Source organism: Saccostrea echinata, unplaced genomic scaffold (assembly GCF_033153115.1).
Source record: "Saccostrea echinata isolate AGI-Se365-2 ecotype Australia unplaced genomic scaffold, CSIRO_AGI_Sech_v1 ptg000030l, whole genome shotgun sequence".
Taxonomy (NCBI): Eukaryota; Metazoa; Mollusca; class Bivalvia; order Ostreida; family Ostreidae; genus Saccostrea; species Saccostrea echinata.
Window position 1 is genome coordinate 16,917,141 of NW_026889779.1, and position 23,146 is coordinate 16,940,286.

General features: G+C 33.6%; 1 protein-coding gene across 2 annotated transcripts; it reads right to left on the minus strand.

The window, feature by feature from the left end:
- Window positions 1-2,769: 2,769 nt before the first annotated feature.
- Window positions 2,770-22,349, minus strand: LOC133197430 (transcription initiation factor TFIID subunit 1-like). 2 transcript variants are annotated; one of them, XM_061333456.1, is made up of 42 exons: window positions 22,106-22,349; window positions 21,759-21,873; window positions 21,508-21,624; window positions 20,963-21,189; window positions 20,404-20,521; window positions 20,075-20,304; window positions 19,626-19,805; window positions 19,185-19,401; window positions 18,971-19,087; window positions 18,750-18,865; window positions 17,776-17,901; window positions 17,347-17,418; window positions 16,938-17,054; window positions 16,354-16,527; window positions 15,231-15,404; window positions 14,581-14,771; window positions 14,287-14,401; window positions 14,060-14,201; window positions 13,840-13,970; window positions 13,222-13,302; window positions 12,849-13,118; window positions 12,666-12,750; window positions 12,454-12,553; window positions 12,222-12,345; window positions 11,868-11,993; window positions 11,571-11,707; window positions 11,410-11,469; window positions 11,183-11,288; window positions 10,857-11,065; window positions 10,339-10,447; window positions 10,096-10,194; window positions 9,763-9,855; window positions 9,531-9,615; window positions 9,031-9,098; window positions 8,586-8,705; window positions 8,195-8,287; window positions 7,785-7,937; window positions 7,311-7,437; window positions 6,925-7,037; window positions 6,726-6,818; window positions 5,342-5,426; window positions 2,770-5,073 (listed from the first exon to the last, which is right to left on the minus strand). In XM_061333456.1, the coding sequence occupies exons 1-42, from the start codon at window positions 22,217-22,219 to the stop codon at window positions 4,754-4,756; spliced, it is 5,649 nt and encodes a 1,882-aa protein (XP_061189440.1). In that variant the 5' UTR covers window positions 22,220-22,349; the 3' UTR covers window positions 2,770-4,753. The 2 variants fall into 2 exon arrangements, with proteins under 2 accessions (XP_061189440.1, XP_061189439.1); XM_061333455.1 differs by having other exon boundaries at window positions 18,971-19,090.
- Between the last annotated feature and the right edge of the window lie 797 nt (window positions 22,350-23,146).

Consider the following 23,146-nt stretch of genomic DNA (forward strand, 5'->3'; position numbering starts at 1 on the left):
CATCTTTCATGACTGATGCATCAATATATCAGTCATGAAACACAACAGAAAAAAAATTATTTGTCATATATTTGATATTTGTAAATGTTTACCAACTACTGCATTGGTCAAATTTAAAAAGATGCACAGTTTTTCAACAAGCCAAACAAAGATGTATAACAAGACCTGTGACTCGCTTCTAATTATGGGCACTTTGCGAAAGAACAGCCACTGCCTATGTCTTAGGTTTGATGGGGTGCCAGGATTGAGAATCAAATCTAGGTCTCCTGATTGCCTAGTCAGTGCCTAACCACTAGGCTACTGTGATTGGTACAAAAAAGTAGTTGTCGTCCGTTTTTCGCGAAAGCGAGGGGACATTAAATCTCATTCGTCTGTCAGTCACAAAAACTTTAACCTTGTCATAACATTTAATTGAGAAGAGAAGAGGGCTTTCATATTTCACATGTGTATTACCTGTGGCAAGACCTTTTCAAATACACTGTGAATTTTGACTCTGTGACTTTGACCTTGAAGTTTGACCTACTTCTTAAACAATTTATCTTTGCTTATAACTTTTTATTGAGAAAAGATAGGGCTTTGATATTTGACATGTGCATTACCTGTGACAAGACCTTTTCAAATATTTTATGATTTTTGATCCATTGACCTTGAAGTTTGACCTACTTTTCAAATATTTTAACATTACTTAAAATTGGTCATAAAATTTAAATGAAAAAAAAAGATGGGACTTTCATATTACATAAGTTCATCATCTGTGACAAGACCTTTCCAAGTACGCTATGGTTTTTGACTCCATGACCTTGAAGTTTGACCTACTTTTCAAAAATTTTATCAATGCTTATAACTTTTGATTGCGAAAAGATAAGGCTTTCATAACTGACATGTGCATTACCTTTGACAAGATTTTTCTGAGCATGCTATGATTTTTGACATTTGACCTTCATGTTTGACCTAATATTCAAAAATTTTAACTTTGGTGATTACATTTGAATGACATATGATAGGGTATCATATTTGACAAGTGCATTACCTGTGTCAAAATGTTTCTGAATGTGCTATGATATTTGACCCCATGACCTTGACCTTCAAGATTGACCTAATTTTCAAACATTTTACATGTAGATTCTACATGTAAACTGTTCAAAGCATTGCTCCCAGGGTTAAGGTGGGGCCACAATAGGAAATCAAAGTTTAAATTGGAATATATTGGAACAAATCTTTAAAAATCTTCCTCTCAAGAACCACTGGACCAGAAAAGCTGAAACTTATGTGGAAGCTTCTCGACATAATGTAGATTTTACATTGTTCAAATCATAGCCCCTGGGGGTAGGACAGGACCACAAAAGATGATCAAAATCTTAAATTGGACTTTATACATGTATGTTGTAAGAAATTTTTCAAAAATCTTAACCATTATAGAACCGTTATTGATAATTTTCAAACATTTTGAACAAGTGTGATTCAATTTTTCTTTTAAAGTCATATATGGCATATTTTTTATAAGTTCAGACTAACTAAAATTAAAAAGATCTTTTTATGTTTGTTATTAGAAATTTAAAACAATAACCGATTTATTTACCGAGTCTGCATTTAAATAACAGACACAGTTTAAAGTCAATTTAACTATGAAAACATGAGGTTATTCAAGTTCAAAATCAGTGAAAATTCTTTGAATGTAATTAACATTTATCATGTTTATCTACACTCAATCTCGTATTTTTATTTTTTAGCTCAGATACGCCATATATAGCTTTAAATAATAAATCCTGGGTAAGAGTTGGCTAAACTGGTATCAAATTTTACATGATGCATATATAGAGGAAAAGAATCATCTTCTCCACAACTGCAAGGTTATGTTGATCATATTGATATTGAAGCACACACCCGCATGTTGTGTGGATTGAGAGACCCCTTAAAGTTAGGGTGGAGCCATAATGTGGAGTCACAATTTTTATAGGAATGTAAAGAGAAAAATCTTTTAAAAATCCTCTTAAAAAGAGCTGGGCTTCAGTTACTCAGATGAGGATGAGCATTGTGGCCCATGGGCCTATTGTTACTCTGTTACGGACCTTGAGATAAGTAAAAAAAAAAAATGCTTTTTACTCTGTTGAGGATGAGCTTACATGATTAATTAATCAGGATGAGCAATTTCAAATACAGCAAGAATACAAATAAGTGAGAGGTTCATTTGCACAACTTCTCAATTTCAACAGTCTTTAATTTCTGTAGATAAATTTTCAAACAAGGGCCCCATTCAACCCTGGACTCATGAGTTGGAGAAAATTAATTGAAATCTGGTCCATCATTAGAAAATACAATTTTCTATCCTGTATTCTTCCTATAAAATAGCTACCACTGGTTCTTTAGAAAGAATTAAAGGAGAGAAGACTTTAATAAAAGCTTGGAATGTAAAAATGCTTCTTAATTTAGTTTTGTTATTCAAATATAATTGTAAACATACAAACTGGCTGATTTTGTATTTTCAATCAAACATGTCATGATGCAATATTTGATGTATGGATAAATTTATAGCCTTTTACATTGCCATACATGTACCATGTAGTAGTTTGGGATATATCACCCTTTATTACATATTATGATACATTTCTCAAAAGAATGTATAGAGAGTACCCAGAATTTACAGAGCCATATCGGCCCGCAATGTAAATGCCCGGGCACTACTTTTGTGTTTGTGACAACACAATATATTTTCCAGTCTCTCCATTCTTAATGACATCACACACGTATATTTGACATCACAAATATCAATTGAACTACCAGTTGCTTATATTTCGAGGATGTTTATGACAAGAAACTCAGAGATACCATATAAGAATTGAAAAAAAATTGTAATTGGCATTAAAAAATGTAAAAGGTTAATGACTGAATATTGGGAAATATGTCCACCTTTAGTGCAGAGGTCAAGGTTACGATTCCCACTTCAGCCATATATTTTCATTACGTTTTTGTAAATTTTCATTGCAAGTTGATTTATTCTCCTTTCCTACCTCATCCCTACAAGCCTTAAGAAATTTAGTGCAGAAAAGGAGTGTACTGCAGAAAAGGAGTGTACAATAATACCCCTTACTCGTACAAAAACACCACAAAAAAAAAACACACACCAAAAAACAAGATGTGTCTGTGAAACAATGATGCCCCTATATGGCACCTCAAGGCCAAGGTTAAAGCTTTTGAAATGTAGGTCAATCTTCAAGGTCAAGAGTTCAAAAATCTTGATACCCAAAGAAAGGTCTTGTCACAAGGAATACACATTCATGTGAAATATGATATCTCTAGTATCAAACATTCAGAAAATATGGCCAAGGTTGAAGTTTTTCAAAAAGTAGGTCATACTCCAAGGTCAATGTCATGAGGTTAAAAAATAATGGTACGTGTACCAAAGGAAAAGTCTTGTCATATGGAATGCATAAGTGAAATAAGAAAACCCTAGCAGCAACCTTTCAAAAGTTACAGGCAAGGTTAAAGTTTTTCAAATGTAGGTCAAACTCCAAAGTCAAGGTCATGAGGTAAAAAATGTTGGTACCAAAAGAAAGGTCTCTTCACAAGGAATACACATGGGATATTTGAAAGTCCTAACACCCACCATTCTAAAGATATGTCCAAGGTAAAGTTTTTTTAAGTTTATCAAAAGTAGGTCAAACTCAGAGGTCAAGGTTAGAAAGTAAAGAATGTTTGTACCAAAAAGAAAAGTCAAGACACATGGAATACTAGTATACGTGTAAACTATAAAAGCCCTAGCTCCAACCATTCAAAAGTTATGGCCAAGGTTTAAGTTTGGTAAATTTTTGCAAAAGTAGGTCAAACTCCAAGGTCAAGAGGTCAAATAAGTTGGTACCCAAAGAAAAATCTTGTCACTTGGAATACACATGTGAAATATGAAAGCCCTAGTACATGTACCAACCATTCAAAAGTTATGGGCAAAGTTTTTGCAGACCAAAAACTGTATCCCCCAAATCTTTACTGGGGCAAAAAAAAAATATGCATGTTTCCTTTTATTAAATAAATGTATTAAACTTCTGATCTAACAAAATGGAAATTTAAAATCTGACTTAATGATGATGATGATAAAAATGAGGATGACATTAAGTACATGTATCTCTCTTAACACACAAGAAAAAAATATCATAATCTGCTATAAAATATTGGACAACATTTCTTCATGAGTCAATGATTTCACATCAAAATGGAAACCAACTCTAATCTGTCAAAGTAAAAAAGTAATGCAGCTCAGTTCAAAATACATGAACAATGCTGAACTTACATGTATACCTCTCGGAGGTAACATAAATAAGTGCCAAGACACATATTCTGATTTAAAATAATGGTAGTCTTAGAATTGCAGAATTACTACATAACTTAACAACAATAATGTACATCAGCTGAATTGGTCTGCACACATAATGGTGAAAAATATAACTATTGGTACCACAATGACCACTGTTTTGATTTTTCTGTATAAGAATGTGTTGGAATTTGCCAGCAAATACAAGATATTGAAATGCACAAAAGAAGCACTTGTATTTAGCACTAAACAATAACTAAAGCAATTGATAAACAAAATCATTCTGACACATTCATACTATCTCATAGAGATAAAAACAAAAATTCAGATTTATTCTATTCCTCTTCATAAAAAATACATATTTCAAACTATGTTGTCTTGATATAATGGGCAAACTTCACAAAAATAAGTCACTTTGAAAGACATGTTTGTGGCAGAACATTTCCCTCACTAAAAGAATTCGTCAATATCAAATCCATCATTTCCTGTTCCTGTCATCTGTTCGCCCTCATCTTCACTGTCTGACACAGCAAGGTCATTGTTTATATCAGTCTCCATGGCAACAGGTGCAGACCCCTCCCCCGACTCCTCCTGTTTGATTTGATTGGCTGCTGCCTCCTGTGCCAGTGAGCTGTGCATGAAAAAGTCTGAGGGATCAAAACTGTTCTCATCTTCCTCTTGGAAGTGGACCGGATACTGATAATACTGTTCAGAGTTTTCAAACTGAGACATACTGAGTTCACTCTGGAAATCTTTGCTGTCCTGGTCACCTGTTTAAGATTGAAGAAGTGTTTGATTTACGTTAGTATAACACATTTAGTACAAGTGTAAAATCCAATGCAAATGTTGTTTGATGTTGTCAACTGGCATCCAAGACATATAATGTATAAAAATTCCACAAATTAAAGTATTTCATTTACATGTACTTGTTCAGAAATAAGTTCCAATACTTGAAATTCATTAACCAATTATTTAACCTCAGGTAATTAAAAGAGAGAGAGAGAGAGAGATCAATAGCTGATAAAGAAAATGATGTACCCATATCTTCATTGTCAGAGTTTTCAGGAGTTATCTGTAAATCTTGAGCCAGACCATCACCCTGACTTGAGGCATCTAGCTGCTCCTGAAGTTTTAATACAATATGACGTATGAAACAATGTTCAGATAGCATTTCAAATACTGTGGAATCATCAACATTTGTAGAGGAAAATTGTCCACGGATTTCGTGGGTCACATTACCACAAACATAAATTTCCATGAACAATAACTATGTTGATGCATTCACATTGAATCTTCTGTATTTACGGAGGGATTCTTCTCATACTTCTTGTATTTAAAAATTAATGAAATTGTTATAGATTCAAGTAGATGTAATCACCAAGTGTTGGTATCAATTAGATAAAATTTGACCGTTTTATTTTAGAAGCAAGGTCAGGTCAAGTTCATTTTCTTCTTCCTTGATATTAAGAATAAAAATTACTGTTGCCAATCATGCGATGCTTACTTCCATTTCAAAAGATTAAATGTTTTTCTTTTTGCATAAAAAGATATAATCATGTAGGGTCTATCAGATGATACTACCAAATTGACATAAATAATTTAACTGAAACAGATATTGGCTAATCCGAATTTCCTTTATTTTTCTTAAATTTTTAGGATATATTAGTTATTTTTATATGCGTCGTATATTTAAATTTTTCTCATTTTCACATATGGTATAGTAGTTTTATAAAGATACAAAATGATACAAAAACAAAAAGTTTTGACTGTTTGATGAGAGAAAAAAACACTTTTAATTGATTTTTTGCTCAATTCTTTACTTAGATTGGAATCTATTAAAAGCTAATAAAATTGTAGTTTGTTTGGAAAATCATATTTATTTGATATGTTTTAAAACTTTAGTCCATCGTTATTAATTTTACCTACATTCGAAAATTTCTTTAAGTCTCTGATTGTTTAAAAGTTTTAACTAAATTCATTGTTCTATAATAATTTTGAGAAGCAGAAAAGGAGATATTTTCATATGCCGCCATTCCACCAAAAATATAGTCCCTGCTAGATTTCAAACTCAGTTTACCATTTCTATTTAAAGTCATACAATTATGATGAGATAAAAAATATGATCATTTAAATTCCTTACATCTAAATATATAAGACATATAACCAGATATACTTTGAATATATCATCTAGTCAGAAACCAGACAAGAATCCCTCCTTAAGAATACTCAAAAATTACATATCCATGAACCAGTAAAATTTTCCCCTGGACATTGACCCCAATGAATTAAAATGATTTCACAGTTCATTAATTTGAACATAAAACACAACTTATTTTTTTTTTGATAAATAAATATGATGATTAATACTGCATATTAATAACAAATATTTCTGTGACCAATATTAAACGGAGTGCATCCGTACCTGATCCACTCCATCCTGAGTGTCTGCGTTCTCATCATCTCCCTCTATGTCTACATACTCCGAGTCATATCCCGAGTTTCCTGACTGATTCAACTAAAATACAAATACATGTATTTCAGAAAGATGTTAAATGTAATACCTACATGTTATTGATAATGGAATTTGAACAGAATTTTCCTCTGATAACTAATGCTTTTACCCCTTTCCTGGTGTTTAATGCCATCATACTGTCATCATTCGTGTCCTCAGCAATTGTGATATTCTCTCTCGAGGCAGACATGCTGGCATCTTCAATGCTCTCATTGTCCAGTCCTACAACAAAGATCGATATATTCAAATTTGAAATGCACTAGTTATGTATATTTATGTGTACATGGATGTTATTAAACCTGGCACATGTTCAGGTCAAACTAAAGGTATTACTGCATTGAACACTACTTGTTTATTCATAACATTTGTTTTGAAGCCCAGTAAGAAAAACATATAGCATGGAACAAATAATGTCCTATTATACCACACTTTTTTTCTTTTAAATTTTTTTTATATATATATTTAATATTTGCTAGCTCTCTGAATACAACCTACCAAACAGACTGCTATCCTCTGGATTAGCAGATGTCCCCGTCATGATGCTGTCAGTTTCTACTGCCTCCAGAGCTGCTTCCTGTGCAGCACGAATGTCATTCTCCATCTGACTCAGGCTCTCCTCATTCTAAAAAACAAATAATTATATATTTTTTGGTACAAATAAATCATTCCACATCACCAAATATACAGCTCTACCATCAGAAATTATCTATACATCAAAATTATCACACCTCTATTAAGATTATGTATGAATCCCAAAAATATATCTCTCTTTATAGAAAAATGAAAGGGGATCTTTTGATGAGAGCTGGAGGCCCTGGAAAAACTTTTTTCATCATTTTCTCTCTCTCTCCGTTTTGTTAAACACTTGGGGGAAAAATATTACAAAGGCATCAAAATTCATTCTGTTATTAATTGCTATGCACCTTGAATATATCAAAAATGATTCCTGGGTGCTATAAGATATCTCACCTCTTGTAGCCTTTCCCTACAAAGTTCACTCATTTTGAGGGCAGTTTTTGTGTAGTTGCTGCCTGGTCCATTGTATTTCTCACAGTTTTGGTAGATAAGGTCTACATCTGCCAAAAACTGCTCTCTGGTCTGATATTTATGGCTTTGTACGTTCTGCAATCAAATTGTTTGGTCAGAAATATATAACTCATAAGGAGCCTACCTAATGATTCCCTTCCAAACAAGTATTACATATGCACAGTTGTAAAACCCTGCACAATTTTGTTTTAAGAATATACATGTAATTCATCTTGGTACAGACTTTTAGGATGAAAAGCTCTGAAGAATATTTTCCTTTTTGATATTGATTGATAAATGATATTAATAATTCTAAGACAAAAGACACAATAATATGTAAATACTCTACTTACCTTTAGCAGAGAGGATAGATCCATAGGTTTCTTAATGACATCATAGTAATCCTTTACAAACTTGCGATTGACAGGTTGATGGAAAGGCCAAGACTGAAAATCAAATTAATAAGGTCTTGAAATCTACTCTTCTTTTTTTCTTTTAAATTGTAATCAATCTTTCAATTTTATTAGATTCGGAATACTTAGTAATTGTCCTGCACTTACTATAGTAAAACAAATGGATCAGAATGACTATTTATCATGTTAATGAAATTTGAGGGTTGAATGAAAATCTGTATAATTTTATACCTGTGTTCTAAAATCAAAACATAAATCTGTTGAATTTTTGCCCAGCGAAAATAAGTACAGTATAAAGATCATGATAACTTTTCAAAGGTAGATCCCTTACATTTTCTATGGCTTTCATCTGTGCTATGATATTCTCCAGTATAAAGGAGAAAGCCACCTGGTCATTATCATCTAACAGTGGGTTAATGGCCTTCTCCAGCCTCATCAACTTATCTTCTTTCTGTAATTAAAACTTAATCAGTTGTAGTCAGTCCAGGGGGAATAATTTAAGACATATGTAAATTCAACTTCAATTTTCTCTGGCAATGCACAGAGAGGTTGTAACCAGTCCAAGGGGAATAATCTACAGATAAGCATCTTCCTCCAATTTGTCACACATATTCCGTCAGTCCAAGGAATATGACATATAAACATTCAATCTTATCTTTCTCAAATTCTCAGACAAAAAGACATTATTTAACAGTTAATATCCAGTCCTTGCGAAATCAAATTTTAACCTCCATCCCCACCCCCCTCTTACTCTTAACATACAATGTGTCACATACCTCTGCAAATCTTTTGAAGACCAGCTCCATCATCTTCTGAGCAGTGAGAGTAAGGGCACTTTTTGGACCTGGAAGCAAAATTTACATGGTCATTTTTCACAGTCTGGCATTGTGAAAGTTTTTGAACTGCTGTAAATGTGGATATTTATGAGTGTATTCATGAATGAAATATGAAAAACCATACATTTGGGGTTTATTTCTGTGACGTTAGGATGACATACAGTGTATTCATAATACTGAATAAAATATGTACAGATGCATTGGTATGCATGGAAATATTTATGTGAAACAATTTTTATTCATATTTAGCATAAATTACCCCCACATGGTAATTTCCATTTCTGCAGTATTGCATACTGGGGAAATTTTGACCTCTCTGAATGTTACTAAAGACAATTTAAAAATGATGCAAGACATTATTGTTTCTTCAATTAAAATTTCCAGGCAAACAGTAATATGAACCAGTAAGAAAGAATAAATAAGTGGTTTGTAATTCTTACCATTGTAGAGTTTACAATTCTCCACAATTTGATTCACGTCAATAAGAAACCTCTCTCTGGATTCATACTTTCTGGACCTTATGTTCTAAAAATAACAATTTTATTATTTGATTTCATTTCATAGAGACTCTGATTGCTATGACATTATTCATTATATGCTTATTATATGTATCACGATCACAGAAAATATACAGTGCACCAATAGCTGAATATCATTTAAATGAGTCCATACTTCTCTCATTGTCTGAAGATCCATAGGAGTTTTGATGACTCTGTGATAATCTGGCACTTCTTTTGCACTGACAGGGAACAAAAATGGCTGGGTCTGAAATTCAGGCCAACAGTGGAAATATAATGTTCAAGTTAAGATTTTGAAATCCTGATACATGTTACTAATTCATATTACCATAACAAATATTTTTCTAGTTTTTTATTTGATCCTTGTTGATCGAATTTCATTTTTTGCATATCCATTTCAATTGCTATACTCGACCGGTAGAAATATTAAACAATGTCAATTTTTACTGAACTTAAAAGTGGGAAACTGCTAAAAAAAATGACTTACATTTGGTAAATCCCTCATCTCATTCAAAATGTGCTCAAAGATGGTGGAGAGTGTCACAAGTGGGTCTGTTCTTCTTCTGTTTGAAGTCTGCTTAGGTTTCTATAATAAAGTATGAGCAAACTGACATAATTGTCTTATTGCAAAACAATTTGATGTTGGAGCTAAATGTGTTGATTTGGCATTCATGTAACAAATTTTGAAAGCACCTATTCAATACAAATGAATGATTTCATGCATTTTTACCTTCAGATAATCACAGTGAATAACAGTTCCAAATCGTTTCTTCTTCTCTGCTTTTGTGACTTGTTTTGGGAACTTCAGAACTAATGACTTTCTCTTCACTTGCTCAGCACTGTAAAATGATATTTTCAATTTTAATAAATGTCATGAAAAAAAGGTAAACTTGATGACAATATTTCCAACAAAATATCATTTAACTGAAATTTGATTATAACACATGCTATCTTTATTCAATAGATGTAGTATATCTCAGAAAATTTACTCCATGTGCTGTATTTTTTGCCAAAATCCATCAAAATGAGAATTGTGCCCTCTTCAAGAATTGCCCCAAACCCATTTTATTGTCTGCATTAGTTAACTGGATGATAAGTGAAGATTTCAGAAAGTACTGTTTGTTATATAACAAATTAGCCTAGTTTAAATTCACTCATCGAGAATGATAGTGTAAATTTCAAACATAAAACATGTATACAAAATATTCCTAGTATACAGTACTACACAAGTGGTAAAATATGACTTACTGTTCAACAAGGTTCTTGGAGAACATGATCCTGGTGCCCTCGACCTTAATGAGGTCATCATTCTGGAGGAGACTCTTCTCCTCCTCTTCCTCTTGCTCCTCAGTCATGGCGACCTGAACTGGAGCAGTGCTAGGCCCTGACTTGTTATACATTGGACACTCCTTGTTCGTCCTCATGTGACCAATCTGTCCACAGGCTCCACATTTCAACTACAATAAATACACACTGTTTGAATTTAAATGGCCATACAGAGTGCTTTCTTATATTTAAGGCTCAAAATCACTGTCTTTATCTGAATCATTAAGAATAAAATCTAAATTCTTCACTTTGCTGTTGAATGGTGTTTCCTGCTTTTTCTTTTTCTTGGTTGGCGGTGGTGCCTGCTGGGCTCTCTCTTCATTTCTTTTTATCCTCCTCAACCTCTCTTGTAACCTGACATCATAGAAAGTCACTCATTTATTCATAACAAATTTAATAGATCTTGACATTATCATAAAAAGTATGACAGCATCATTTTAGCTATTTTTCCCCCTCCTACTAAAACTATACACACCTCCTCTTTTCCCTCCTCATTTCTTCCTTCAGTTGCTCATCAATTAAAGCAAATGATTTTCTGCAAAATAAAATACGAAACACTTGCAAACACTTAAATTGTAAAGCTACAGATTTCCAACATAAAAAGGGAAAAGGTTTTACAGAAAACAAAATAATTACATGAATGAAGTGTCTTTCTTCTCTCGGATCCTGACGTAGGTGTCAATCACAGCGGGTTTCACCACCCACTCTGTCCTAGTGTAAGTAGAACCATTGTCATCCTTAAATGTCCTCGTGATCTTTAGCTTTCTACCAACCTAAAAAAAAAAACAATCGTAAATTCAACTTGAAAATCTATATCAAGGACATAATGCACTTTCACTCCTTTCCAGTGCTAAATGTCTTTATCTATGTCCACCAAGTCCACTAAGTCTGATTTTTTTTCAATACATGTATATATGCTGCATATATCCTTACCGCAGGACCAGAGTCTTCCTCTTTCTTGGACTTGCTTAATTTGTCTCCCTTGTCCTTCCCATCTTCTCCACCCATCAACATCTTCCTCAACTCTCTTCTTTCTGCTTCTTCTTTCTCATGAGACAACTGTGTGAGAGGAAAAAAGTAAGCATTTCTTACAAATGATTAGAAAGAGTTGAATGGTATCAATGGTAAGACAAAGAAGAAAGATCTTGAAATTTTACATCAAAATTCAGAGAGAAAAGAAATATGGGTCAAGGGTAAATAGGTTTCACTTAAATATCATGCATTAACTCTGTAACTACATGTAATTAACTGTTGTTATGCTTTCAAAAAGCCTGACGACATAAGCACCTGAGAGCTGGTCTTTTTATTTGAGAGCATGCTCTCCAGATTCTTCCCCATCTCCTCAAAGTCTGAGTCATTGTCTGAGCTGGATCCCTCATCTGTGGACAGTGCTTCCTCAGAAGCTAGAACCCTACAGAATGAACAAATTCTTACCACGTGCTAAATTCTGGTCACAATTTTAGTATCAGTATGCATGCTTATCATTTTTTGTTCTAATTTTGTAAAAATGTTGCTTCACCTGTTCTGAAGATCAAATATTCTCTGGCATTCCTCCCTATAACGCTCTTGATGTTCCGCCACTGAGAATCTGTTTCCTCTGGCAAATTTACTCATACCAGCTTGAAAAATAAAAAAAATTACTGCAGGAACTTCCCATGTACATTTGATTTTAAAGCATTTCAAATTGAGAGTAATGCAAAATGTGACTATGTAAACAATCTAATAATTTACCTTTTCCTTCCTGCCCTGCTTTGGCCTGCTCTGTTGACATTGTTCTGACCACATCAATGACCTCCCATCTAGACAACTTCTTGATCTGCATAACACAAAAAATATCATTCAAAGGACATCCAAGGAATTGGAACACACCAAATTATTCAACAAAATACCTAGTTAATTTTCTTCAGAACCCACCTCTGAGTCTGGAACTTGGAATTTTCTCAACAGCTGTTTAGCATCCTTCAGACTTAGCTTTCTCAGATCTGCATCTGTACCTGTGACTGTCTTTTTCTGAGGGGTTTGCTCCTTACCCTCCTCCTTCGGCTGAGGTTTGTTGGGGACTTTCACATAAGAGAACCCTTCCCCACAGCCTGTAGGATCTGCTGCACCATTTAAGTCCAGTAAACATTTCCCTTTAACAGCACTAATGTAGGCTCTTGTAGTATTCCAAGGAGCAGTTTTTACCTGTAAAAAAATTACAATTTATAATATTAACTATACATTTCAATTTAACTGTACTGAAAAAGACTTTGCAAATAGAAACCCAACCCAAGCTGTTTTTTTTTACCTCGTCTTCTATTTTAGATTGAGTATCTTCCTCATTATCATCTTCAGGTGCAAATAATGACTTCTCCCCATAACCAGCATCCTAAAAATAGTTTTATTGTCACAATTTGCATTTGTGAAACTGACTTTACTATGAAAGTGTAAAAATGTATAGGATAAAGTTTTATTGCTCAGTTGTAATATTCTATGATTTTGCACATAGACTAGTTCTCTGTAGAAAATTTTACCTTGAAAACCACAAGCTTAATCAAATTGTAAATATCCAGCTAATAGCTTTATAATTTGTTGCAAATATCTACAAATGTACATTTATTCAAGCATGGTTATCTGTATGTATGTAACAAAAAAAAAATATTTCTCTGTGCATATTCATCAATGTCACGTCAGACTGGAGAACTCCCTTTGTTCATGTACAATCTCTATGACAAAGCGATTCCAACATATTAATTTAATTTCCCTTCACACAACGAATAAATTTAAATCTGTTTAACTGTCTGTTAAATCAAATTAAGTTCAATCTACAGTATTTACTCTGAGCTGTTTTAATGCTATGCAGGTGACACAAAATTCATTTGAATGAAAATCAATCTTCCATAAGCTTTTGGCCTCATTTCCTGACCTTGAGCCTCTGTTCAGCCCCCAGCATACTGAAGTATCCACAGCACTGCTCTGGGGACACCATGGCTCTCATCTCCTCCTCTGTGGGTAGGCGAAAGTCTGGTTTCACCACCCACCAGTTAGAGTCCATTCCTTGAAAGAAAGAGTCACTATGTATGTTAGACTTTCAAGATTACATATCAGCAGAAAACCAAAGGCATTACCTATACATGAACACGTACCTGTTCTTTTGAAGTCTGCACATAATTTTAGTCTCTTTCTAATACTGCTTTCTGAATGGTTTGGAAAAGCCTTCTTGATGTCATCCATTTTTATTCTTCTTGGATTATCTTTACTTTTCCAAAACAATCGATATATGAAGACCTACAAAAGCAAGAGTAATTTTGTTTATACTGCATTATAAATAAATATGATGTAAAAACACAAATATTGTTATTCAAAACCTCACCTGTAGAAAGTCTCTGATAAAATTGTTTGCCCTTTTAGAATTTGGACCTGGAACTTCAAACAGTGGACATTCCTGACCAACAGTGTAGATAGTCTCTACTTCTCTTATAAAGAAACTGATAAAGGAAAAAAATTCAAACTTAAACCCGAAAACTTATCAAGATTTATTCTGAAATTTATTTACAGTATTTTTCTACATTTTAAATTCAAACTTTGCCTAAAAAAATTTTTCCACTTAAATTCCAATTCACTTTATCTGAATGCCAATTTCTTTGAGAAAGAAAAAGATACATACTTTTGTCTATTTCTGATGATTAGGAAATCTGTTTCTGGCACTTTGTGCTCATATATAGGTGCCCTAAACATGTTATTCTCAAAAGCCTGAATAGATTGTCCTGGCATGAGAGTTCCCAGGAATGGAGATGTATGAGCATAAGACAGCTCTCCATATTTATATGCTGGTGGCTGGGAATCTTTTCCAGGTTTCTTAAATAGAATAAAAACTGCAAATTAAGATCCACTGACCCTCTGATAAGAGAGATAACTCTCTCTGGGGTAAATGACAAATAATCCTTTATAATTTTGTCAAGCTAACAGGCCATTTCTGTCAAATTTTGCCCTGCAAAGTATGTAGAAATTGTGTGCATTTGAATTATAAATTAGAGTTCTTTTGGCAAAACATAACCATTGAGGAAAAAATACACGATTGAGCAGAGGGATGATGGACCTTAAACTTAATACAATATTACAATATACAATATTATGCAAACATCATTTTGCATTTAGACAAGTATCTGTGCATGTTCAATTTTCTTGCATGGTAATGCAATGTAATGAAGATGTATTTTTCTTAAAATTTTAAGGAAAGATTAAAATTAGTGCAGGAGTCAGCATCTTGGAAAACTACTATGTAACACAAACCAAAATTCTTATAAGTGGTCTTACCCTTTTGTAGTAGTTTTTAATCTTGGTGGCCATGCCAACTTGCATCAGGAGTGGAGGATATTCCTCAGAATATTCTGCCATTATGATTTCCCCATCCATTCCAGTCAGATCCTGGGGGGTCCTCATAAAGAAGATGTCACCTCCTCCATAGGCCAGTCTCTCTTGCTCCCTCATCTGTAATGTCACAACATACAGTCAGTCAAGGACATCTAACAAAAGTTCAAGTCTTGTTCATGTTGACTACAAATTTCATATTAATCAATAACCATATTCTCTGATTTAAATTTGATGTACTTTTAATTCTGTTTCTTATACCATTAAATCATGCAACAATGCATTACTGTTTTCAATTCAACTCTCGTTTTGTTTACACATTGTAAAAGCAACATCCACACTAAAACATCTCTCTTGAAATTTTTTAAGAATTTTCAAATATCCAGTATCTAATCTCATTTAATTAGGTAACAATATATTACAATATGGCCTCATGCGTCTTCCAGGGCACAGAGAGGATAAGTAATTGAATAATACATTACTATTAGGGTTGTCACGGTTCCAAAATTTTTCAGGTCCGGTCGGTTCTGTAAATTTTCGGTTCGGTTTCGGGTTTTTCGGTTCGGTTATTTACATCTATCTTAAACCTTAATTTCATGAATTTAACTTGAAAAATCTTTATTTGTTACATTAAACTTACCTTGAAAACAAGTCTTAACCATGCGAACATCTAGACATCGGTGTGTAGAACTACTTGGTCTACTATTAGCCACAACCTGGCCATTCCTGCTCGTTTTGATAATTATCTAATACTTCCGTGACAAGTGTTTTGTCATGGAATGAAGTAGATTTCAGTTGTGATGTTTATTTATCACTGTTATCGTCATCATTCCTTTGATTTCGACGCCATTTTTTGTATTGAACAGACTCTAATATATAAACCAGACCCGAACCAAAATCCGGAAAAATGGAACCGAAACCGAACCGAACAACTTGGACCGCGGTTCTCAGTTATTTCGAGTACCCGTGACAGCCCTAATTACTATGTTCTCAATTCAACCCTACTGTGATTTTAATAACAATAATTTATTCTTTTGAAAATTTCTACAAATTTTCCAATATCCTTTACCCTTGCTTTCCTCTTGATCTGTTTGAGGAGTGGGAGGACCTGGTGAGGACCATGTGTTGACATAGGACCATGGGAGTACTTCTTCAACTGAGGTCGATGGAAGCTCCTCAATTTCATTGGACCCATATGTGTGGGGAAGAAAGGCTGTCTCAACTCTAAGGCTGGAGTGGAATGCTAACAAAGTTGAAGACAAAAATCTTAATATTGCCAAATTAGATAATAAGAGTTCAATCCTGGGAAAGCTTAAGTTGGTAATTATATCATTACAATAATATACATTTATATGTATGTACAGAAGATGTAAAAATAAATCTAGATTTTGCACAAGGTAATTATCATTTTTCAACAAGTTGACCAAATAAATTATCATTTAACTTGTTTTACTATTTCTATGGCTATTTATGAGAAAATATGTAAATTTTCTGTCTTTGATAAAAGCTAACGTCAAAGTTTTCATAACCTTTGTGCTATCTAGATGTACCCGGTAAATTTATGGACACATTTTTGTGTTAGAAATTTTAAATCAAGGGATACTTCTAAAACTGAAATCTCAACAAAATAAAGATGCCCACACAGCGATTTACCTGAATAAGACTTTTTCCTATCCCTCCTTTGATGGCACTGTCCAGTAACTTTGGATTGTAATACTCATCATTAGACAGGTTAAATGGGTCCTTTGTCTGCATTGTTGGGGTCTGATCCTATAAATATACCAGTAGTGTACTCAGTGTGGTGTACGAAAAGTCCAGACATTTTAGCACCAAGACATTTCAATATATCTTAGTTGTGTAAGGTGTTTGGGAAAAAAATCAGAATATGGTAATACATGTAGTTTAGGTTCCTGATCACCATCTTATCACTCTTCATTGCTCATAGATTTACACATCATAAAAAATGGGGAATACATTTAATCATTTACATCAGAATTGAACTTGAGCATCTTGAGGAAGAAGAAAAGTAATTTCTCCTGAGTAAAATTGAACAGAGAGTTACCTCTTCCTCTTCTCCATCATCCTTGATGATTCCTGCTTTCCCAAGAAGAAGCTTTGATTTTTTCACCTCTGCCTGTTAAATATAAAATGGGCACTACATAAATACAATTTTTCAAACAAGACCTTGACAATGATGTCAATCCACTGTTCTGGACATCAAATGAGGAAAAGTTGACTAGACTTTTCATATAGGAACATGTATGAAACTTATGCATATAGACATATAGATATATAAATGTACATGTACTTCACTCAAAGATAAAAAAAAAAAGTCTTTTATCACCAGCACATTAGACAATTTCCTAAAATGCCACAAAAAATGCACTTACTGTTGTTCATATATGCTCAAGTATTGCCAACTGTGTTTAAAATCTTCCAAAATTAACCAGCGGAATTATAAAGAGGATGTTTATGATATAAAAGAAAATACCTTCTCCTTTTTGACAGGCTCTTTACTTTTTTCGTTGGGATCTTTATCCTCTGGGATTTCCAGGATAATATTGTCATCATTGGGATCCAAAGTCAGCACAGGGGGAGTAGGGATTTTCTCCATGTTCTACAAAAATATACAGTGGAGCCTGGTTAATCCCGACACCAATAATCCCAATGCTTCACCTTTCTTATGACATTTGTGGGGAATAATTTATACTTGTACAGTCAAACCTCGTTATCTTGAACTCAATGGGACCAAGAAAAAACTTTGAGATATTCAATGATTCGAGATACCGAAGGTAAAATACACATAGAATAAGTGGTTGGGACTTCCAAATCACTTTGACATTTTCATTGTATGAAATCACAATGAATATGTCGAATGAAATATCAGTATTCGAGATACCAAAGTTCAAATGTATACACCAAATATTTTTCTTTAATTAGAACACTTTATTAATCCAGAAAATTTGCTCATAAACACAAGCATCCTGATTAATGAGACTCAACTGTACAGTATACTAGTCAATCTTTTCATACTTTGTATATTACTTATTATGTCATGTATATCTTAAAGCAGTTTTGTGATTGGATTTAGAATTATTGCCACACAAATATTGCTCCATACAGTGTCAGTATACTTCAGTATGAAGTTTTGATTTTTAATGTTTACAGATCCATTATTGATTCTATTTATGATAATGTTTAAGCACACAAAAAAAAATATGTATTAGGACAAGTACTGTGGAATCATCATTGTTCATTGGGACCAATGTTCATGGATAACCAAAAATTTGACTGGTTGGTGGAGATGTAATTCCATGTGTAACTTGCATATTCATAAGATAAATAAATCAAAGGTGCTAAACGTATGTATGTTTCAATGTTCGTCAATATCGAGTCATGTGACATGTGTCCTGTCTCTCCTTCAGTTTAAATTTCTATCGTACATGATTAGTATAATAAATTTACCTCTGCATCCCAAATGATATCATCCTCCCACCTCTTATAGAGGAGATCCCTGTTCTCAATTGGAAATATAGAATACCATGTCTCTTTGTCCTTACTCTGGTCTATGCCATCTAGACCTGTACAAAAATCAATTACATATATATCACTAAGCTGCATAGATATACTAATATACATGTATGGCTGACCTTGGACAAAATCCAAAGTAGATGCTCATTGGATACCTGTTTGAGTTTGTCCTGGCTTGTATACCGGGGAGATTCCTGGAAGCGTTTTGGAATAACCAGGAGTCATGAAGTTGGGTGTCATTTTTGGAGACATTCCAGAAGATGGGATCTGAACTGCTGATGACAAAATTTTGTTTTTGAGATTTTAGCCATTTAAATTGTACAGATATTTAATATCAACCAACAGCTATAAACAGAAAACTGGATTTACCCTGTTGCGTGAACATGGACGCTGTCCTATACTGAGTGCTTGGTATCCAACCTGCAGATAAAGCCTTCTGTTTCTGTAATTGGAGGATTTTTTGCTTCACATCTTCTCCATTCCAAATAATATCATCCTCCCAGTTCAGTTGGGTGACCATTAGGAATGCCTCGGGATTCATCTTCAGATTCTCAAGTTCTTTCTTATCAGCCTCAATCTCCTCTTTCTGTATTGGAAAGTGTTAAGTTTAGACTTATATATACAGTGTAAATGTCTACAGCAATGCAAAAAAGCAGAACATTTTCTTTAATCCTTAATTGAAATAAATGATCTTAAAATTTGTATATAATCCACATTCTGTAATACTCTATATAGCAATCATTTTCATAATGTGCCAAAATTTAAAATTAAAGTTGACAAGATGAATGATACAAAAAAGCCCAATCTTACGGGTTTCATCTTGAATCCATAGTCAAAGTCCTCTCCTGATTCATCCACTCCTAATAAATCATACCAGTACTGGGCAGGGCCATAACGCCATGGGGCAATCTTAATCCCACCACTCTCTTCTTTGCCCTTGGAGGTTGTCCCTGTGACTGATTTGTGCTCCAGTGGCTTCAGAAGCATCTCCTTAATTGGCAATTAGACAAATTATTGTTAACCACATTTCATCAATCCTGAAACTAGTAAATTTGTTTGTCATCTATGAATCTAAGGGGAAAAAAATTGTACTGTAAGATTTAACAAATAAATTGGATTGCCATCAGTCAATTTTCAACTGGAGAGGGTTTTTATAGGCATTATCTGTTGATAAATTCTAAAAGTTTTTTCTTAAATAAATATTGCTTAAGGTAAACTAAAAAATTCTGAGAAATCAAAACACTGCATTAACTGTTAACCTCATCATCAGGCAAACATTCCTCTGGTTTTGGCAATCTTCCAAAGTTGAGTTTTATTGGCTCCTCCCACTCGGCCTCTTCCTGCTCTTCCTCGCTACTGATTGGTTCATCAGCTGAACTTTCACCTTCAGAAGGTGGCTCATGAGCTCTTTTGTTATGCTCTGCCTCAGCTATAACTCTTTCCAGTGGAGTCATTGTTAAGCGTTGTTCCTCCTGTTTTGCTTTTTTATCTAAATTATGTTTTTTTTTCAAATATTAATCAAGATGACATGATGCTGTACAAAAAGGAAAAGCATGATAAGAATAAAGAAAACAAGAAGATAACTAACCTTCCTCTGATAACTCTTTTTGATTGTCCTTTTCTTCCTCTGCTGGTTTCTTTTTCTTCTTTCTTTTATACAAGTGATGTACATATTGTGGCTTGAATAGCCTGGAAAACCTCAACACCTGTAAACAAATAATCCAGATTTAGTTTTCTTTTTGTGTAATTTTCATTACAGTTTCAAAACAGGACTGAAAATTCAGTCAATATATGGTGAACAGTGAACTGGTGCAATCTTTCACTGAATGACTGCCTTATCATCAACAGCTGACAGCAACAATTATTTAACACTACATACATGTATGTAACATTGACACGATCAAACATGTATGTACAGTTTAGAGAAAGCACATAGTGACATACATGTACATCATGTTATTCAAAACTATGAAAGTTACAGTGTGGTCAAGTTTGGCTTCATTGTCATTTCTGGTGCATCGTTAAACTATCCTATGGAAAAATTAAACTTCAGTCTAAAATTTATTTGTTTTGAATGGTTTCAAAATAAATTTTGACATAAATGTCCATAGTTGTCCAGATCCATCAAACTCCTCTATAATACACACCTGCCCATGTCTGAATTCCGGAAACAGTGCTGTGACGTCTATATCACTGAGTTCCTCTGGTAACATGGCAGCCAGTGGAGTAGCCACCTTGGCCTTATCAGGGCTGCTCTTTGAGGGAGACAGTTTACTTGTGCTGTCATCTGTTTTAGGGGGTTTAGGCACCCAAGATGGTGGAGGCATTAATTTGATATCTTTTTCATCATCATAATCATCCTCTTCTGTGCTTACTTTAAAAAACGGATAAAGGATACATGGTTAAAACATTACTAGCCTCAGTATTACAATATATACACCCTTTTAATCAAATCACTATCTTTTATAAATGATGACACATTCAATAACAAAGAGTAGGTGACTTGCTGAAATAAAATAGGAAATACCCTGTGAAATGCATTCTTAAAAAGGGAAAACCTTTCTCATATAATGGAACAGATGGGTGATTGTATTTCTGTGTTCTGTTTTATGAGAAGAGGAACATAAAATTACTCTCTCACTCAGCATTGGGGAGGGGGGGGGGGGTGTTATGTTTTAAAAGAAAATAATACCTTTCATAGGCAAAGCAAGACTTTGCATAGCTTCCTTCACTCTCTCTGTCTCTTCATCCACAGTTTCATTGATATCTGAATAATCAATTGCTGATGGGGACTTGGCAGTGAAGTCCTCTGTACAAAAAATAAAAACCATTGCATATACTTAGTACATGTATCAAATAATTAGGTGTGCAAATTCAATTTCTGTAAGCAGTTCAATATCACAATAAGTAAACAGGGTTGAAAATTACTCTGGAAAAAAGTACCTGATACATTTTCATAATCATTTTGCTCATCTTCTCCCTGAACCTCGGTGATCTCTTTGACCATCACACCTATACCTCCAAGGGAACTCAGAGAACCCAAATGTCTTTTAGATTCCTGAATAAACATAACTTAATATGAATCTTCTTTACTTTTTGCTAATTGCATAAAAAAAATATTCCTTATAATTAATACCTTTATTCTAAAATGCTCTTATGATATATATTGCACTATCAATGTAGATTTTATAACTCAGATTAACACCTGTTATGGATGCTTGGGAAACAAAATATAAAGCATTAAAAATGCATGGTCTATAAAATTATTACAAAGAAGCAACATAAAATACCTCATCCAAAAAATCTTCAGTCAGATCACCCTTTTCATCAATGTTTCCAAACAGAAATCCAGTCAATGAAGACATGGTCTGATCAGAAGGGTCATGCTCATCTTCACTGTCCATCTTGGTGATATTAAGTCTCTTAACTTGAATCAATTAGAACCCAACAGGATAAGTTTAAGATATCTGCATAATGGAGATTCCAAGGAGTGTATTGTTGATAGGCATTGGTCTACTTATCAGCTTATTTCACCTGCAAAAGTGGAAACATAAATATCTAATATTTGATCAACTTTTAATGCATTAAAACCTACTTTTCTATAGCCCAGTTGACAGGTAGCTGCAGAACTGTAGCGTTATGGTTTTAAATTTTAGTCTTTGACCATAATGCTACAGATCCCGTAAGCAAATATGAAGCAATTTACAGCCCAAGATTTTCTGCACACTTCATGGATGTATTTCGCCACTTTCCAGCATTGGTCAATAAGACTAAAATTTAAAAGCATAACACTACAGTTCTGCAGCTAAGTTGACAGGCTGAAGTATTGTTGATAGGCATTGGTCTATACTTATCAGCTTATTTCACCTGCAAAAGGGAAAACATAAATATGTAATATTTGATCAACTTTTAATGCATTCAAACCTACTTTTGCTAAACTTCAGCTTTTCTACAACCTAGTTGACAGGTTGAAGTTGGGTTTACAGAAACACTGAATGTAATACATTGAGTTAAAAATTAACATCAGGTGTCTGTTGTCATTCATTATCAGATTATGTGAAAAAGGGTAATATTACTTACATTATTTATCTGTAGAATGACATTATGCCAAATAAAATGGTGTAAAAGAAGTGTTTTTAATTTGTAAAACAACTAATTCGATATATCGACGCCATTTTAATTTTCTAAATATAAAACCTTAGTCGAATAACTTAACAAATTCCGGGAAAATACAAGGTTAATAAATATTGTACTGTATGTTGAAAAGGTATAGATAACGAAGAAACAAAAGGTGTGTGCGTTTGCATTACCAAGTAACACTTAACAAACAT